At 34.9% G+C, this 14843-nt stretch overlaps 2 protein-coding genes across 2 annotated transcripts; one reads left to right on the top strand and one right to left on the bottom strand.

The window, feature by feature from the left end:
• The first annotated feature begins 3165 nt into the window (after positions 1-3165).
• Positions 3166-5328, top strand: LOC112020965 (protein COFACTOR ASSEMBLY OF COMPLEX C SUBUNIT B CCB1, chloroplastic). The gene is made up of 4 exons (XM_024053539.2): positions 3166-3633; positions 3771-3895; positions 4706-4858; positions 4936-5328. Exons 1-4 carry the CDS (start codon positions 3280-3282, stop codon positions 5120-5122), a joined length of 819 nt encoding a protein of 272 aa, XP_023909307.1. The 5' UTR covers positions 3166-3279; the 3' UTR covers positions 5123-5328.
• A 133-nt stretch (positions 5329-5461) lies between these two features.
• LOC112020957 (cytochrome b-c1 complex subunit Rieske-4, mitochondrial) lies at positions 5462-8644 on the bottom strand. Its single transcript, XM_024053532.2, has 2 exons — positions 8282-8644; positions 5462-6373 (listed from the first exon to the last, which is right to left on the bottom strand). Exons 1-2 carry the CDS (start codon positions 8475-8477, stop codon positions 5730-5732), a joined length of 840 nt encoding a protein of 279 aa, XP_023909300.1. The 5' UTR covers positions 8478-8644; the 3' UTR covers positions 5462-5729.
• Positions 8645-14843: the final 6199 nt, after the last annotated feature.

Here is a 14843-nt window from a genome sequence, read left to right on the forward strand (position 1 = left end):
CAGTTCAATGAATATTTTAGAAGTTCTCCCTTCTTTTTATTAATATTCCCATTCCTCATATTTTGCACAGTAGTTTTGAGGATGTAGTAAAAGTTCTTTCCAAGCTATATATGTCAACCGTTTTTTTTCTTATTTTATGATTTAGAGGTCCAACTTGCTCAAGTTTCTGGTTCTAAGCCTAACAAATGGTATTATTATAACCCTCTATTTTATAAGAGATATTTCAAAACATTGAAGAAGGGTTCTAAAAATTGAAGAAGGTGACCCTCCTTTCAACAAATGTATCTTATTTCCATAGATAGCTCATAAAGGCATTTCAACAAACAATTAATTGCATTTCAATTAGAGTCACTTCAAAGACAGGAAGATAAAACCACAAAATTAAATGAAATACAGAGAAACCCACGAATAAGTCACACAAAAATACAAAACCCATAAACAAACCCACATAATTCCATCGAAATTTTGTTCATGCAAAATTCGGCCACACCCAACAAAAAGGGAAAACACACCAACACATCAAAAAAACTTCACAAATTTAAATACAACCCATAGGGGTCTGACATCAGCATCTCTCCCTCATAGTGGCGGCATCAGTTTTGTGGTTGATTTTCTCTCGCAGCCAAGAAAATGACAGTGATAAAGGTTGTTCCAGAGAGTTTGTATCACTTTGTCCAAATAAAGGCTGTTCTAAAGAGTTTGCGTATCAGATGCTTTGCATAAATTTGGATAGGTGGTGGTAGATGTAAAATTTAAGAGCTTGAGGACGAATTTGGGGCATTGATGAGGAAGAAGAAGGGAGATCTTGCATGATACGGCTAAAGAGAAAGTAAAGATTCAAAAAATGACTGTTGCTAAATGCATCGTTTTTGTCAAAAATAAATTACGTTTTTCTTTCAGCTATAGGCCCCATGAACAGTGAAAAGGGACCTACAAAAATAACCAAAACACAAAAACGCAGCAAACTTTTAACATGCTAAATGCACATTAAGGGTCCATTTGGATACAGCTGAAAACTGAAACTGAAAACTGAAAAACACTATAGCTAAATAATTTTTAAATGTATGAATAGTATCGTGGGACCCATATTTAATGAAAAAATTGTTGAAAAGTGAAAATTGTGGGTCTGTGAATAGTAAAATTTGGGTTGAAAGGTCAAACTTTGCGGCTACTGTTCATTGAACAGTAACCGCAACAGTACATAAACAGTAAAAAAAGACTGAAACTCGTGAAAAAAAAAAAAAATGCTGAAACGCAAACGCGCGTTTCAGCTTTTCCGCCCAAGCCAAACGGTCTCTTAGATAAAAAAATAAAAGTGGGACCAAGGAATGTTGTCAACATCAAGTCATCAACAAGGACCAAAAAGGGGGATAGAGTTGATGGATTAGTGTCCTTAAACCAAACAAACAGAAGCCCATTGAACAAAATTATGGGTCAGCCCATTAAGGGATATGAGACAATAAGAGAAAATTACATTCTCAAATAATGAGGCTAAAAAAAGTGCATAGATGATGATAAAATGGCACTACCCCCTTTGGGGAGAGTAGCTGTGTTATGGAGAGACTTAGGCTATGTTTGGTTTGCTTATTTCCATCACTTGACTCTCGTTTTTCATCACTCAATTCCCAAATTTCATGGGCTCCACTTCAAGCATGCATGCTAGTTTGGGTTAGTTTTTGTTCTCAATTTCCATAATTAATTACTAAAAAAAAAAAAACTGAGTTAGAGTTGTGAAAACTAAAAGAAAATATTTGAAGTTTTTAGCTCGATGAGAACTAAGTTAAGTGGCATTTTTGTAAAAAACTAAACTTAAGTGGGATCTAGCACCTACTAACAAAAATTTAAGACCACACGATTTCTTCTCTCTCTCTCTCTCTCTCTCTCTCTCAACATAAAAAGAAAGAAGATCGGACTTCAGCGGTGATGGCGAAGGCCCAATAACTAGATTAGAGCTCCAATTTGGATTGTGATTTGTGTTTAGACCCGATTGAAATGTGCTTTATAAGCTTGAAATTTGATTTTTAGAGTTTGGTGGTTTTATGGGGTAATTTGGTGTGGTGTTAAAGGTGGTGGTTGTGTAAGTGAATTTGCTATGGTGGATGTGTTTGATTTGTTGTCATTTGAGTGGTGGTGGAAGGAAAACAACGATAGATACGCAGAGGGGTAGTCATGTGATGCCAATAGTGGTGTTAGGTTCTAGTTGGCAACTGACTTGGGTTTCTTTGCGATGGAGTGGTTCTGGGTTCTCTATGTTGGCAGTGTGTAGAACTAACATTATGGGTTGAGAGGAAGGGAGAGAGCCTAATCGAATGTGTGGGCTCCACCCTTTTTAGTTAAAGTTGAGTTTTTAAAATGAAAACTAAAGCCAATATTTGAGAAAAACACATTGTTAAGTGAGTAGAAAAATAGAGAATATGATACGAGACATGGGTTAGAGTTTTAAGTAATGCTAAAACCAAACTTCGCCTTAATTACTACTTTTGCATTTCCTTTTAAAGTTTATGGGTATTTATATATTTTTGTTTCTTCTTCTTATTTAATTAACACCATGATCATCTATGTGACAATTTTGATAGGAATGGACTTTTAGGTTATGAAAATAGAATCCTTCTAAAAAAAAATTATAAAAATAAAATAATCAGTGGAGGATTATTTTTTTGCTAAACGGAATTAACCTTAGAGATTTTTTATATATTTTTTCTTTTCTATATATATATATATATATAAGTAGTTTCTCATTAGGAATTAACCTTAGAGATTTTTTATATATTTTTTCTTTTCTATATATATATATATATATAAGTAGTTTCTCATTTTTCTCATTGATGCTAAGACACAGTTTTTCACAATTATTAACTTAGCAAATTATGATTAAAGTAATATCACTTTCAAATTAACCTCATATTAACACTTTTTTTTATTAACACTAATTACAAAAGACCATCTTAACAATTGTAAAAGTGATTAAAAAAAAATTGTTTCTTTAAATCCAAGTAGGAAAAACTATTTTTGATACGACAGAAGCTAATGTTGATACAAGCTGAAATGTGAGTTAAGTTACTACTAAAACAAATTGAGATGTTTTAGACTCTTAAGTAAAGTTTATAACTTGTATTTGGGTTACAATATATTCATTCTCTCATTAAAATATATATATATATAAATAAAAAGAACTTGATCCTTTTATCTGGATCATTCAAGTGACTGACCATGAGAGGCTCTGTGGTTAACCTATCTCAGCTAAAGAAATTGATCCTTTTCCTCTGAGCCAAGAGACCAATGGCAGCTAAGATATTATCCTCACATCCCCACCCTCTCACTTCTCTCTCTCTTCCTTCCTCCAACAGGGACTTCTTCACCCACCATAAACCATGGCTCCGACCTGCTTGGAATCCCGCAAGACCCAAGAGGCTACTACTTCGTGTCTCTCTCCAGGACCCACATGTCTTTTCTTCTTCTTCTTCTGCTCTTGTGGAGCAGCTTCAACACCTCTACCACCATAACCCATCCTCGCTCATATTACTTGCAGATACAGCAAGTTATTCCTTGGCTAGCTACTATACTTCATTGGGTCTCTTTGTCATCTCAGTTCCTGGCCTATGGTCCCTCATCAAGCGCTCTGTCAAGTCCAAGGTTCTTTCTAACTTCACGATTATCTTTAAATTTTAGTGCCTTTGTCAAAGTTGATTCTTTCAAAGTTTCAGTGGTTATGTTTGTTTGTTTTTGAACGGGCTAATAATCCGAATGAGGGTGGGGGGGTGCTATATCAGATTGTGCAGAAGACGTTTATAGGTGAAGGAGAAGGGAAAAAGGCACCTAATTTTGTCGCAGGAGAAATCCTATCTTTCTTCACCCGCAACAATTTTGTGGTGGTTGATAGAGGAGAGACCATTACGTAAGATACCAACATCCTCATCCCAGTACTTCTTTGAATTGTCTGCACAAAAATTTTAACTATCTTTTCCACGGTTGCTGAGGTGACACGTGGTGAACTAGTGGTTGGTGCTAATAAAAATGCCGTAATTACTCTTCCACCACATCATTACACACATACGTGGTTTTTAATTGAAATCATGACTTAAAATCACGATTTCAATTAAAAACAAGTGTGCATACGGTATGTGTGTGTAATAGGCATTACTGGTAAAAATGATATCAATGATAGTAAATGATATTCTAACCTCAACTTGCTAGGTCAATAGTTATGAAAAAGATTATGAAAAATTTTGTGATCTTAACATTAATCAACTTCTTTTGAATGCTATGCATGCTTGACTCTAACTCAAGTAAGAGGTGATTAGTGTTAACCAAAATGCTTGTTTGATATTTGTTCAAGCGTCAACTACACTTTCCTAAAAAAAGAAAGGGAAAAAAAAAAAAAAAAAGCGCTAAACTAAACTAAGGTAACCCAACTACTACATCCTGGGGCACGTATTGTGAGTGAAATCTCTCGGTGAAAGAATAATTATTTAGTACTTTTGAAATACATCAAAGTAGTATTCCCTCATTTTGTATAAACTATGAATCCCACTATTAACGTGAGAGCTGAGACTAAGAGGAGGGAGCACCACACAACTATACTTAGGTGTGCACAATAATTTTTCCCAAGTGAAAACATTAAGCACAATAACAAAGTAACAAAATTGCCTTTTCATTTTTTTTCCCCTCGGTGAAGTTATATGACGTGTTTTTCTCTTGATTAAAGATTTGAAGGCATGATGGTTCCAAGCCGAGGCCAAGCAGCATTGCTAACTTTCTGCACCTGCATCAGCATGGCAAGCGTGGCCCTTGTTCTTACAATAACTGTTCCTGATTTTGGCAATAATTGGTTCTGGCTTACGATCCTAAGTCCATTGGCGTAAGTGCAGGCACTCTTTGTGTTTTATCTGAGTAATCTGTGACTTTCATGTACTAACACTTTAAGACCGGCCACAGAGGAGCTTATTACTGGAAACGAGCATCAAGAAAGGAGCAAATCAAGGTTAAATTGATGGTTGCAGAAGATGGGACCCTTTCAGAGATCGTCGTTCAAGGAGATGACCAGCAAGTAGAGCAAATGAGAAAGGAGCTTCAGCTGAGTGAAAAAGGCATGGTGTATGTCAAGGGCATCTTCGAGAGATGACTGATATTTCTTTTACTAGAAAAAAAATAGATTCTAAACAAAACACCCACACAGAATCGGCTCGAGCTGTACCATTAGAATTTGATCTGTACCTTTGTGCTCAAACAATTCAAAGTATTACTCACAGATAAGAGGTCATGGCATGAGGTTTCTTAAAAACAATAAGTGATATTTATTAAAATTAAATTTTATGAGTTGTAGAGAAATGAAGCATGTGTTTGCAGTGCAGCATTACATGGGAACATACCTGATTGTCAACCCCTTACCCCATCCACTCCCCTATCCAAACCACAGACACACACAGCACCATAATTCATTACCATGGCATCACAGCAAACCTAAAATAACAATTTCATAGTTGCTTCCTCAAATTGTGAAGTTTCAAAACCATCAAACCTCAAAGGCTAGGGAAATTATTGAGAGTTCAGAGTGACACCAACAGTAGCAGTTTACAAATCTCAAGTTACGTAAACATTTCTAAACGTGCCCAACAACAAAGGGGCTGAAATCCAACATTTTTGCAACAAATCTTCGACATTATCTGATTAAATTAAATGATATTGGGATCTCAAATAACTGCAGTTTGCTAGAGAGCAGTTTATGATTCTCAACCAACCATCAACTTGTTCTCCTCCAAAAAGGTGTAAGTCGGTACCTCCAAATTGTATGGTGCAGGCCCCTTGCGAATCCTGCCAGAGATATCATAATGGGAACCATGGCATGGGCAAAACCATCCACCAAAGTCACCAGCATTTGGCAAGGGAATGCAACCCAGATGTGTGCATACTCCAACAACAATAAGCCATTCAGGATTCTTAACCCTATCTGAGTCCGGCTGTGGGTCACGAAGAGATGAAATATCTACACTATTTGCCAGCTTTATATCCTCCTCCGTTCGGCGCCTGATGAAGACTGGCTTTCCACGCCACTTAACAGTCACAGTGGAGCCTGGCTCAATGCTGGAGAGATCAACCTCAAGGGAAGCCAGGGCAAGAACATCCTTACTAGCTGACATGCTCAGCACAAACTTGAGGATAAGGAGACGAACCAGTGAGGCATATACAAACCTACCACCGGTCAGGACAAAATATGCAAATGCCCGCTTGCTGGGGTCCCCTGGAGGATAACGCTCATGGTTGTACTCATCATAAACTATCTTTGAAGTAGGGTTCTTCACAGCTGCCACAGTTGCAGGAACATCTGGAACTATTCCATTTTCCTTCATCGGGGTAAGAGACTCAGAAGCAAATCCTGGAATAAACAAAAAGAATTATAAGAAAAAGCAAAAGAAGCAACTTGCAAAACCATAGATTTGGTCAACCTTTTATATTACAGTATACAGGTTTATACACCAAAAGGGAGAGCAGTGGTCATCAGGTATACCGTGGCCTAAACCAGTTGAAAAGGCTGCCCAATCTTTAAAGGGTGAAGGAAAAGGGAAAGCTTCAAAGAGCCACTAATAATCATGTGCAACTTGCACCATGATCAAAGAACCTACACATTTATTCATTTTCAGGGCTTTTTGAACTTTCTATCATCTTGACATATACTTCTCATAACTTTTTTCGTCAGCAGCCCTTACTTTCACTTCCCAATCACCCAACAAACACAAAAAATGTAAGAGCAAACTCTAGGAATGGGGTTTTATGCAAATACATATTCTTATGAATTGACTTGCATATCAACACACTGCAGTTGGATACGGCTATGCGTGTATCTCATGTGGAAAACAATTTAGTCCCATAGGGCAGGTCGCTTCAATTTCGTGAAACTAGAGAAGGGAGTTTTCGTACAAAAGATGAAAAGTACTAAGCATTAAAAAGGATATGTGTGTGTCGTAACTAGTCATCCTAGGGCTTGCTAAAGAAAGGTAGACACTGAAGATACAGCCCTGGAGACCATTAAAGATTATTCCATTGGCCATCTTAAATCAATCTTCCTCAAAATTTTATTTCAAACATAAACTATAGTTGCTTAAACAGCCGTCCAAAGAAGTGCATAATAGACCCTAGAAAAAGGGATTGCTATCCTGTTTTAACAATAGAGGATTTTAATGCATGAAAGATTTGGATGCACCATCTCCAATGAGTAAAAGCAGCATATAAACAAGGGAAAAAAGGATTGTATAGAGATGAGTAATAACATTTAACTCCACAACCTTTATAAAGCCTGCAACTCTTTGGTGACAGTAAAATTTTCCAATCACTGATAATTGGTTAACAACAGAGTACCACAGGAATACAGATTTACAAATCTAAAAGATGGTAACCCAAATTTTGGATATAAAAAGATTCCAGTCTTCAAACTCTCAGTTAACAAACATTTTTTTTAATATTGGTAAGCTAAACAATAAGTCCCCCACAACCTTAGTCTCCAACTTGTTATTACAGGTTGAGGGGTAGCCATTTTGGTAACAAATAATTATCAATAGGTAGAAACAACTGTATGTGAGGTCAAAGAGATGATAAACAATACATACATACAGATATATACACACACACAACGTTATCATCTAGCTATCACTTCATTATCAGGAGAAGCAATAGTAAGCTCAGAATCTCAGATAGTTGGATTCAAAAACGTAAACCAGACATTAATACCTTGACACCTATAATTATCTTTGTTTACATAAAAATCTAATCTTTAACATTGACAAACACATAAATATTCATCAAAACACCACACACAAAATTTGCTACCTGACATCATCAATCAAACATCATTAGGACAAGAACTCACAATGTTTCAACTTTCACTTTACATTTCCTTGAGTGCCAAAGCAATTTCAAAGATGCAACTTGAGAGAGGAACACCCCAATTTTGATTGTGAGCTCCTTTGACTTTTAGTCAAACCAAAACTCATTGGAAAGCAAGAAACTAGGAAACTATCGCGCGCGCACACAAAGTATCAATTATTCAAAAAGCCGCCATACCCAAATCTCCAAAGCCCCTCAAATAATTTCAAGTAACTATAACAGTATAGCTCTCCTACCCTAACAACAAAAACCATATTATGCAAAAGCAATCGAAAAAACCCAGGAAAAAAAAAATCCCAGTTATCAAAAATTCAAAATTAACTTAATCATTTCCTATAACAAGAAAAAAGAATGAAAGTTGAAAACTTTGTAGAAAATTTTAGAGGAAAGAGGAAACCCTAACCTCTGAAAGGGGCGTGAAAATCAGGTCCAAAAGAGAAGAAGTAAGCAGAGCCGCTGGATCTGGGATCACCAGAGGAAGAGGAATCACCGCCGTTGATGAAATGACGGGAGACAAGGGCCGAGGAGGCCTGAACCTGGTTGGGCCTCCACGGAGGCGAAGACAGAGAAGAAAGCTTCCTCGCTGCAACCCTCAACATCTTCTTCGAAGTTCGATTAGCTAGCTCCGCAAAACCAGTGCCCACCGCTTTCGCTAAGTTCTGGGAATTTCGGAAGAGAGAGAGAGAGAGAGAGAGAGAGAGAACCTTTTTTTTTCGAGAGGCAAAGGAAGAGGAAAGGGAGACTGTGATCGTTTTGGTTTCCTCAGGTAGTGTCTGTCTGTCTCTGATTTTGACACGTCATTTCATTGATCAACTAGGCCCAAACCCAAACAAATCCTACATGTCGTTTATTCACATACACAAAGTCAAAGAGAGTATACATTTTTTTTTTTTGAGGGACCAAAGAGATTATACTTAAAAAAAGAGTACCAAAAAGAAAAAAAGGAAGCTTTCCAATTTTATTTTTATTTTAGAAGAAGAAGCTTTCCAATTTAATTCTTCCATCTAGTGCTATCCAATCTTACTACGGTTGGTTTTAGTCTTTTTTTTTTTTACTTTCCAAACAATGTAATTTTAGTGGACTTAATTAGAAATGTGCATTCAACCTATCATCCTGTGTAAACTACTCACCATATATATTAGTTTATTTTGTTATAATTATTATCATTTTTATATTTTGGTAGTTTGAGAATTTAGTTTTGATGAATTTTGAAATATAATTTAGACATATTATATAAAATATAATTATAATAATTTATTGAACAAAAATTGCTTAAATGATTTATAAAAGTTCAAAATTTTTATAAAAGATATGAAATATGTAGGCAATAAGCTTAAGTGCAAAACTCATTGTGAGGGTTGGGTCTGGTCAAATTAATTTCTAAACATGTGATGAGTTGAAATTTCTCATCCTGACAATGTCAAGTTAGGTTTGAAACAGCTTCCAGCCAGACTTAGAAATATGAGTGAAAAAAAGATTGCATTGAAAATGAATGGAAGTTGTAATATTTTTATTATTATTTATTTTTAAAAATAGTTGACTTCAAAATATGTCAAAATTAAAGCGTGTAATTTGTAATTTAATTTTTTAAGAAAATAAAAATTAAAATTAACTAACTAACTTTATGCAAGCAGATTCCTGTAGTTGGCTGAGTCACGAGCACAAAGACAGTGAAAAAAAATTAAAAATAGAACTAAAAGAATCTAAGAGACTACCACAAAGAGAATATTCCTATAACCATCATCCCATATTCTCAAAGAAGCAGGAGTCCTTCTGGTTACGCCTATATTTCAGCTACTACTCTTACCCAAATAGCCGGTGACTACTGACTACTGCAAAATGAGTAAGTTGTAGCAAAAATTGTAATTTTAACATTATTTCTTTTACAGCAACAATTATTACAATTTTTTCAATAACTATTTTAGGTATTATATTCTGATTAGTTGTAGTCACTTTACATAAGCTCGCTATTTTTTCTTTCATCTCTTACAATTTGCTACATAAAAAATATGGCAAAGTTATATCACGTAAAGTTGTGGTAATAGATTTTTTGAGCATCGATCAATGTTTAATTTCACTTGTCCCATCCTATGTCACGAGTTTTCTAAGAACTTCTAAAGGATTCAAGCTTGCATGTGCAATTAGAAAAGGAAAAAGGTCTTACTCCAAAAGTCTTGGGTTGAGTCACTCTAATTCTACTAGCCATACGTTGATGTTTCTTATACATCATTAAAATGAGGTTTTAACCCGAGAGTGATTAAAAAAATATATGAAAGTTACACAATTGCATTCTCTTAACCATACAATTGAAAATTAGAGAGAAGCCACGCCTTTGGTAAAATCCACGTGAGCCATCAAGAACTATCTACTTAATAACACGGCAGGGTTTTCTTAACATACAAAAATACCTATTTTTAAACTAAGTATGATTACCTCGTAAAGCTGCAATATATCAGCAAAAGCGGTACATTGTTTAGAGTTTAGAGCATTATTCCTTTTCCTTTTGTTTTCTCTTTCATTTTCACGAGAACAAAACGGGTCGAAACATGTGTTTAGAACCTGGGTTGTGTTCCTGTGCTAGAAAAAGAGGAAAATTTTCTGCTTTTTAGTTTACCTGTGGTTTGATTTGATTTGTTGATTTTGATTCGGATTGATTAAGGCTTAGGGGTTCAAAATGTTGACAATTTAATCAACGTACGGATCAAAGTCGTCAATAACCTGAGTCCATTTTAGTTTGGCCAATGCATTTGTTCATCAAAAAAAGAAAAAAAAAAGCAACAAGTTATTTTATTTTATTATTACATATATATTTTTTTAAACAGTTCTATTTCATGGCAAGCGAAACTAAAGGAAATTAGGAGACTATTTTCTTACACATTTAAAGTTGCTATTAAATATAAAAAAATAAAATAGTTTTATAAAAAAATATTTTTTGAAAAATGACTCGCTATAAAACTTTAATGCCTAAACAAACAAAGCATTATAATAATCTCCCCCCGCTAATCTAACTCTCTCTCTCTCTCTCTCTCTCTCTCTCTCTCTCTCTCTCCAAACGTGATTCGATCAAATTTGAAGGGGTTTATTGTTGTATTTTGTGGTTTTTTGTTGTGATTTTGGGATTTTTTGATAGTTTTAATTTTTGGTTGAAAGAGAGAAAGGTTGATCGAGATAGAAGAGCATTACTAGCTGTGGTTTTTTGTAAAGAGAAACAAATTGGATAAAAAAAAACTGAAAAAGAAAGAGAAAATAGAGAAAAGACCCATTTTGAGTAAGTCAACACGTCTCTAGGGCTGTAAACGAGTTGAACTTTATTAAGTAGTGCATGTTCAAGCTTAGCTTGTCAAGAAAAATCAAAAGCTCGAGTTTGGCTTGAGCTTGTGATAAGGCTAAAAATAGTATTTGAGCTTGAGCTCGTGGGAAAGCCAAAAAATTTGAGCTTTGCTTAGCTTGGTTAATTAGTCAAGCCAAACTCAAGCTTAATATCAAGCTCAAACTCAAGCTCAAGTCAAGTTTTTGAGCTTAAGATCTAAAAAAATCACATTATTAAATGCTTAAATCTCTAAAATTAATAATAAAAAAAGAAAAGAAAAAAAGAAAATAGTATACTCATTTTATCATGCATCTAGTCTTACTTATGATTAGCTATTATTCAAATTAATAATTTACATAATTAAATTCATTCTTTCATCATTCCTTGTCTATGTTGGGAAATTTAAACCCCATTTAATAGAATTAACAAGTTTTAAACTCAAGTTGTTAATTGGATTTATTATGAATAAAACTTGTTAAAATAAACAAACATTAATATCATGTCAATAATGAATGCAGCGAAAAAGTAAATAAGACAAGATATGATAACCTAGGAAAACCAATGAAACAAACTAGTTTCACAGTAAAAAAACCTGAGGAGAAACCTTCTCGAAAAGCAATTCAGTATAGTAAAGAGAAGTTTCAGATCTAGTACAAAATATTTGTCCCTAGACTCTACAATCCCTATAGATGAACTCACAGTAGAAACCTTTTACCGCTTTAAAACCTCTAAATTCTTCAATATATGAACACCACCATTTGATGATGCATGAATCCCAGTACGTGACTAACCAAATGCGTGGATCTCAGTACGCGACTTCAATCACCAACTAGAAGAAGATGTTCGCTACAAAGTTCTTCGCTTCATCAACAATGAAGATCAATAAGCATTTGGTTACAAAACCCTAAGGTGCAAAAGACGCAGTAGCTTCTTTTAGAGAGAATAAGGTATCGGCCACCTTTTGCATATGTTCTCCTTGTATTCTCTTATGTGACGGCCTCTAAAATAAGTTTTATATAGGTCTAGGGTTGTGAGAAAAAAAACCTTACACAAATACAAAAACATTGGCCGAAAATTAGATTTGAAAATCTGAATTCCTGTAACTTTGACAGATAGCAGGTGTCGAGATTTAAACTTTGACAGATATAGCTATCGAGGAGGTGTCGAGCATATGTCGAGGGGACAGAAGCTTTCTCGATCGATCGACAAACTGTCGAGAAGCTATCGAGATTACGATAAGAATTAGCTGAAGAGCTCGACAGATAGTCAGGTGTCGAGTAACTATCGAGCTTTAAAATTCAGCACTTTCTCACTTGATTCTTGGACAGACTTGCATGGCTTTAACACTTGAACTTGAAATAAAGTTTCTTGAGTATTAGACACATCTTAGATCTACCAAAATACAAGTAAAGTATGTTTTGTCAAATGATTAGCCAATTATATAAAATAGTGACATATGTTCCTAACATGTGAATCACATATGTCCTAACAGTCTACAGTTTTAGCAATTGTTCAAAATACAATTTTTACATTCACGTTAGATGGTGAATAACTAGAAAAATACTTGTTTGTAATTATTATGAATGAGAAAATACTAACATGTTTCATAACTTTACTCGGAAGGATCATAGGTGGCTTACTTAATTATTTTTTTTTATTTTTAAATGTAACTATAGTTTAAAGTGATTCTTGATCAGTTTAAACGGAAGGAAAAAATTAAGGTAATATAGGCAATGGTCTCATGTTGGCCATGTTATTATTAAGATATGTGTAATGAGTATATTTAGCTAACACATGTAAACTTATAAATAAATATATGCTTGAATTGTTGTGTATCAAGCCTAATAGCTCACAAGCTTGTTTGTGAACAATTTTTTTTTTCTTGGGCTCGGCTTGTTTATTAAACGAGCCTAAAACTAAGATTTAAGCTTGGCTTATTTACAAACAAACCAATATGAATAAGCCTTTTATCAAGCTGAGCCCAAGTTGTTCATGATCAATTTGGTTCATTTATAGCCCTACATGTCTCAATTGCTTAAGCAAAAATGAGAAGTAGAAGTAGAAGTAGTAGTAAAATGAGAATTCACTTCTTCTTCTTCTTCATCTTTTTTCACTTCTGACTTTTGCTCCAAAGTCTTTGATTTACAAAATGCATTTTCAATTTTTTGACCAAACACCTTAATTTTTTCCAGAATGCATTTTATGCTTAGAAATCCATGAGAATGCATTAATTAATGGTTACCAAACACAGCCTAAAAGAGTGTTTGAGTGTTTGAGATATGACAAAAATAGTTTCATATAAGAAAAAAACAAAAAAGAGTTCATACTTGGTTTTATTTTTATATCAAGTTTGTCTAAACTATAGGTTAGAACCATTCTTAGGCTGTGTTTGTTTTGGTGGTAAACAATTTCAGGAAATCATTTTCCACCTGACCCACGTGTTTGGCTGTTATGGAAAATAGAATTTTCTGTAAAATCATTTCCTATTTTCCCTTTGACCACGAAAATGGTTTTCAGTTCCTATTTTCACTTCAAAGCATTTCCGGAGAGAGAGAGAGAGAGGAGAGACTTCGTCGGCGAACCCCGATCGTCTATTGCAGCACCGCGCTGCGTCGATTGTCGATCACACTTCCAGACCCATCGCCACGAACCCACAAACCCATCGCCTTCGACCTAGACCCAACGAGTCGCACCATGAATCAATGAACCGCGAGTTGCACTGCGTCGATCGAACCCAGTCGCCTCATCGCAATGATCTGACCGGATTTGGCTGTGATTTTGAAATTTTTTTGTAATAAACTTTGTTTGGATGCTAAGAAAATAGCTGAGAAAATGTGAAAAATGTGTAGGAAAATAGTATTTTTAGAATAGAACCAAACACATGAAAATATTTTCTGCAATAATTTTCATAATGCAACCAAACACTTGAAAATATTTTTCTTTCCCGAAAATAGCATTTCCGCTTATTTTTCGGAAAATATTTTACGAGAACCAAACACAACCTTAGTGGAAATATGTATGAGAGAACACCATATTTAAAACTAGCTTTTGTAGAAATATACATATGAAAAATACTAGGGGCGGAGCTACGTTGTCCCTTGGCCCCCCCCCCCCCCCCCCAAATTTTGATTTCTTCTACTGTTAGGCTATGAGTCTGATAGCAAAAAATAAGTAAAAGGCTATGGCCCCTAGAAAATAATGACTGACCCCCCCAATTCTTCCTAGGATCTCTACTTAGTCCAATAGATAACCCAAAGTCCTCAAATAAAATACTAGTTAGCTCTCTCAATTGTCCAAATGATTTGTTGACAATCCAAATATCCAATAGACAATAATCCACACCCTCAAAGTATCATCTTTTACCACTCATTTCAAACAAAAATTTACTCTTTTTTTTTATCATTCTCAATTTCAAGAAGCCACCTATGGGATTCTTAAAGAAAATAGAAGTAATCACTACTACTTTTTCTCCTGCTGATACAAGCCTACACTGCCTCATGTTTCTTTACTCTCATTGTTGATTGCTCTAAACCCATTAACTCTCTTCTCAATAAGGGTAGAAATTAAATAAACTCCTTTCATCTAAAAAAACTATCAATATTTGCTTTAAGTTCCAGCTTCTTCTTGTGTCTCAGTATTTCAGGTTTGTTTGTTT

The sequence above is a fragment of the Quercus suber genome, unplaced genomic scaffold (genome assembly GCF_002906115.3).
Source record: "Quercus suber isolate HL8 unplaced genomic scaffold, Cork oak 2.0 scaffold_45, whole genome shotgun sequence".
In the NCBI taxonomy this organism is placed as follows: domain Eukaryota; kingdom Viridiplantae; phylum Streptophyta; class Magnoliopsida; order Fagales; family Fagaceae; genus Quercus; species Quercus suber.

Coding starts and splice junctions, on each gene's coding strand:
- LOC112020957 (XM_024053532.2), bottom strand. CDS start 8,477: ATGTTGAGGGTTGCAGCGAGGAAGCTTTCTTCTCTGTCTTCGCCTCCG. Junction 6,374..8,281: donor TTTTCACGCCCCTTTCAGAG/GTTAGGGTTTCC, acceptor TGTTTATTCCAG/GATTTGCTTCTGAGTCTCTT.
- LOC112020965 (XM_024053539.2), top strand. CDS start 3,280: ATGGCAGCTAAGATATTATCCTCACATCCCCACCCTCTCACTTCTCTC. Junction 3,896..4,705: donor GATAGAGGAGAGACCATTAC/GTAAGATACCAA, acceptor TCTTGATTAAAG/ATTTGAAGGCATGATGGTTC. Junction 4,859..4,935: donor ACGATCCTAAGTCCATTGGC/GTAAGTGCAGGC, acceptor GACCGGCCACAG/AGGAGCTTATTACTGGAAAC.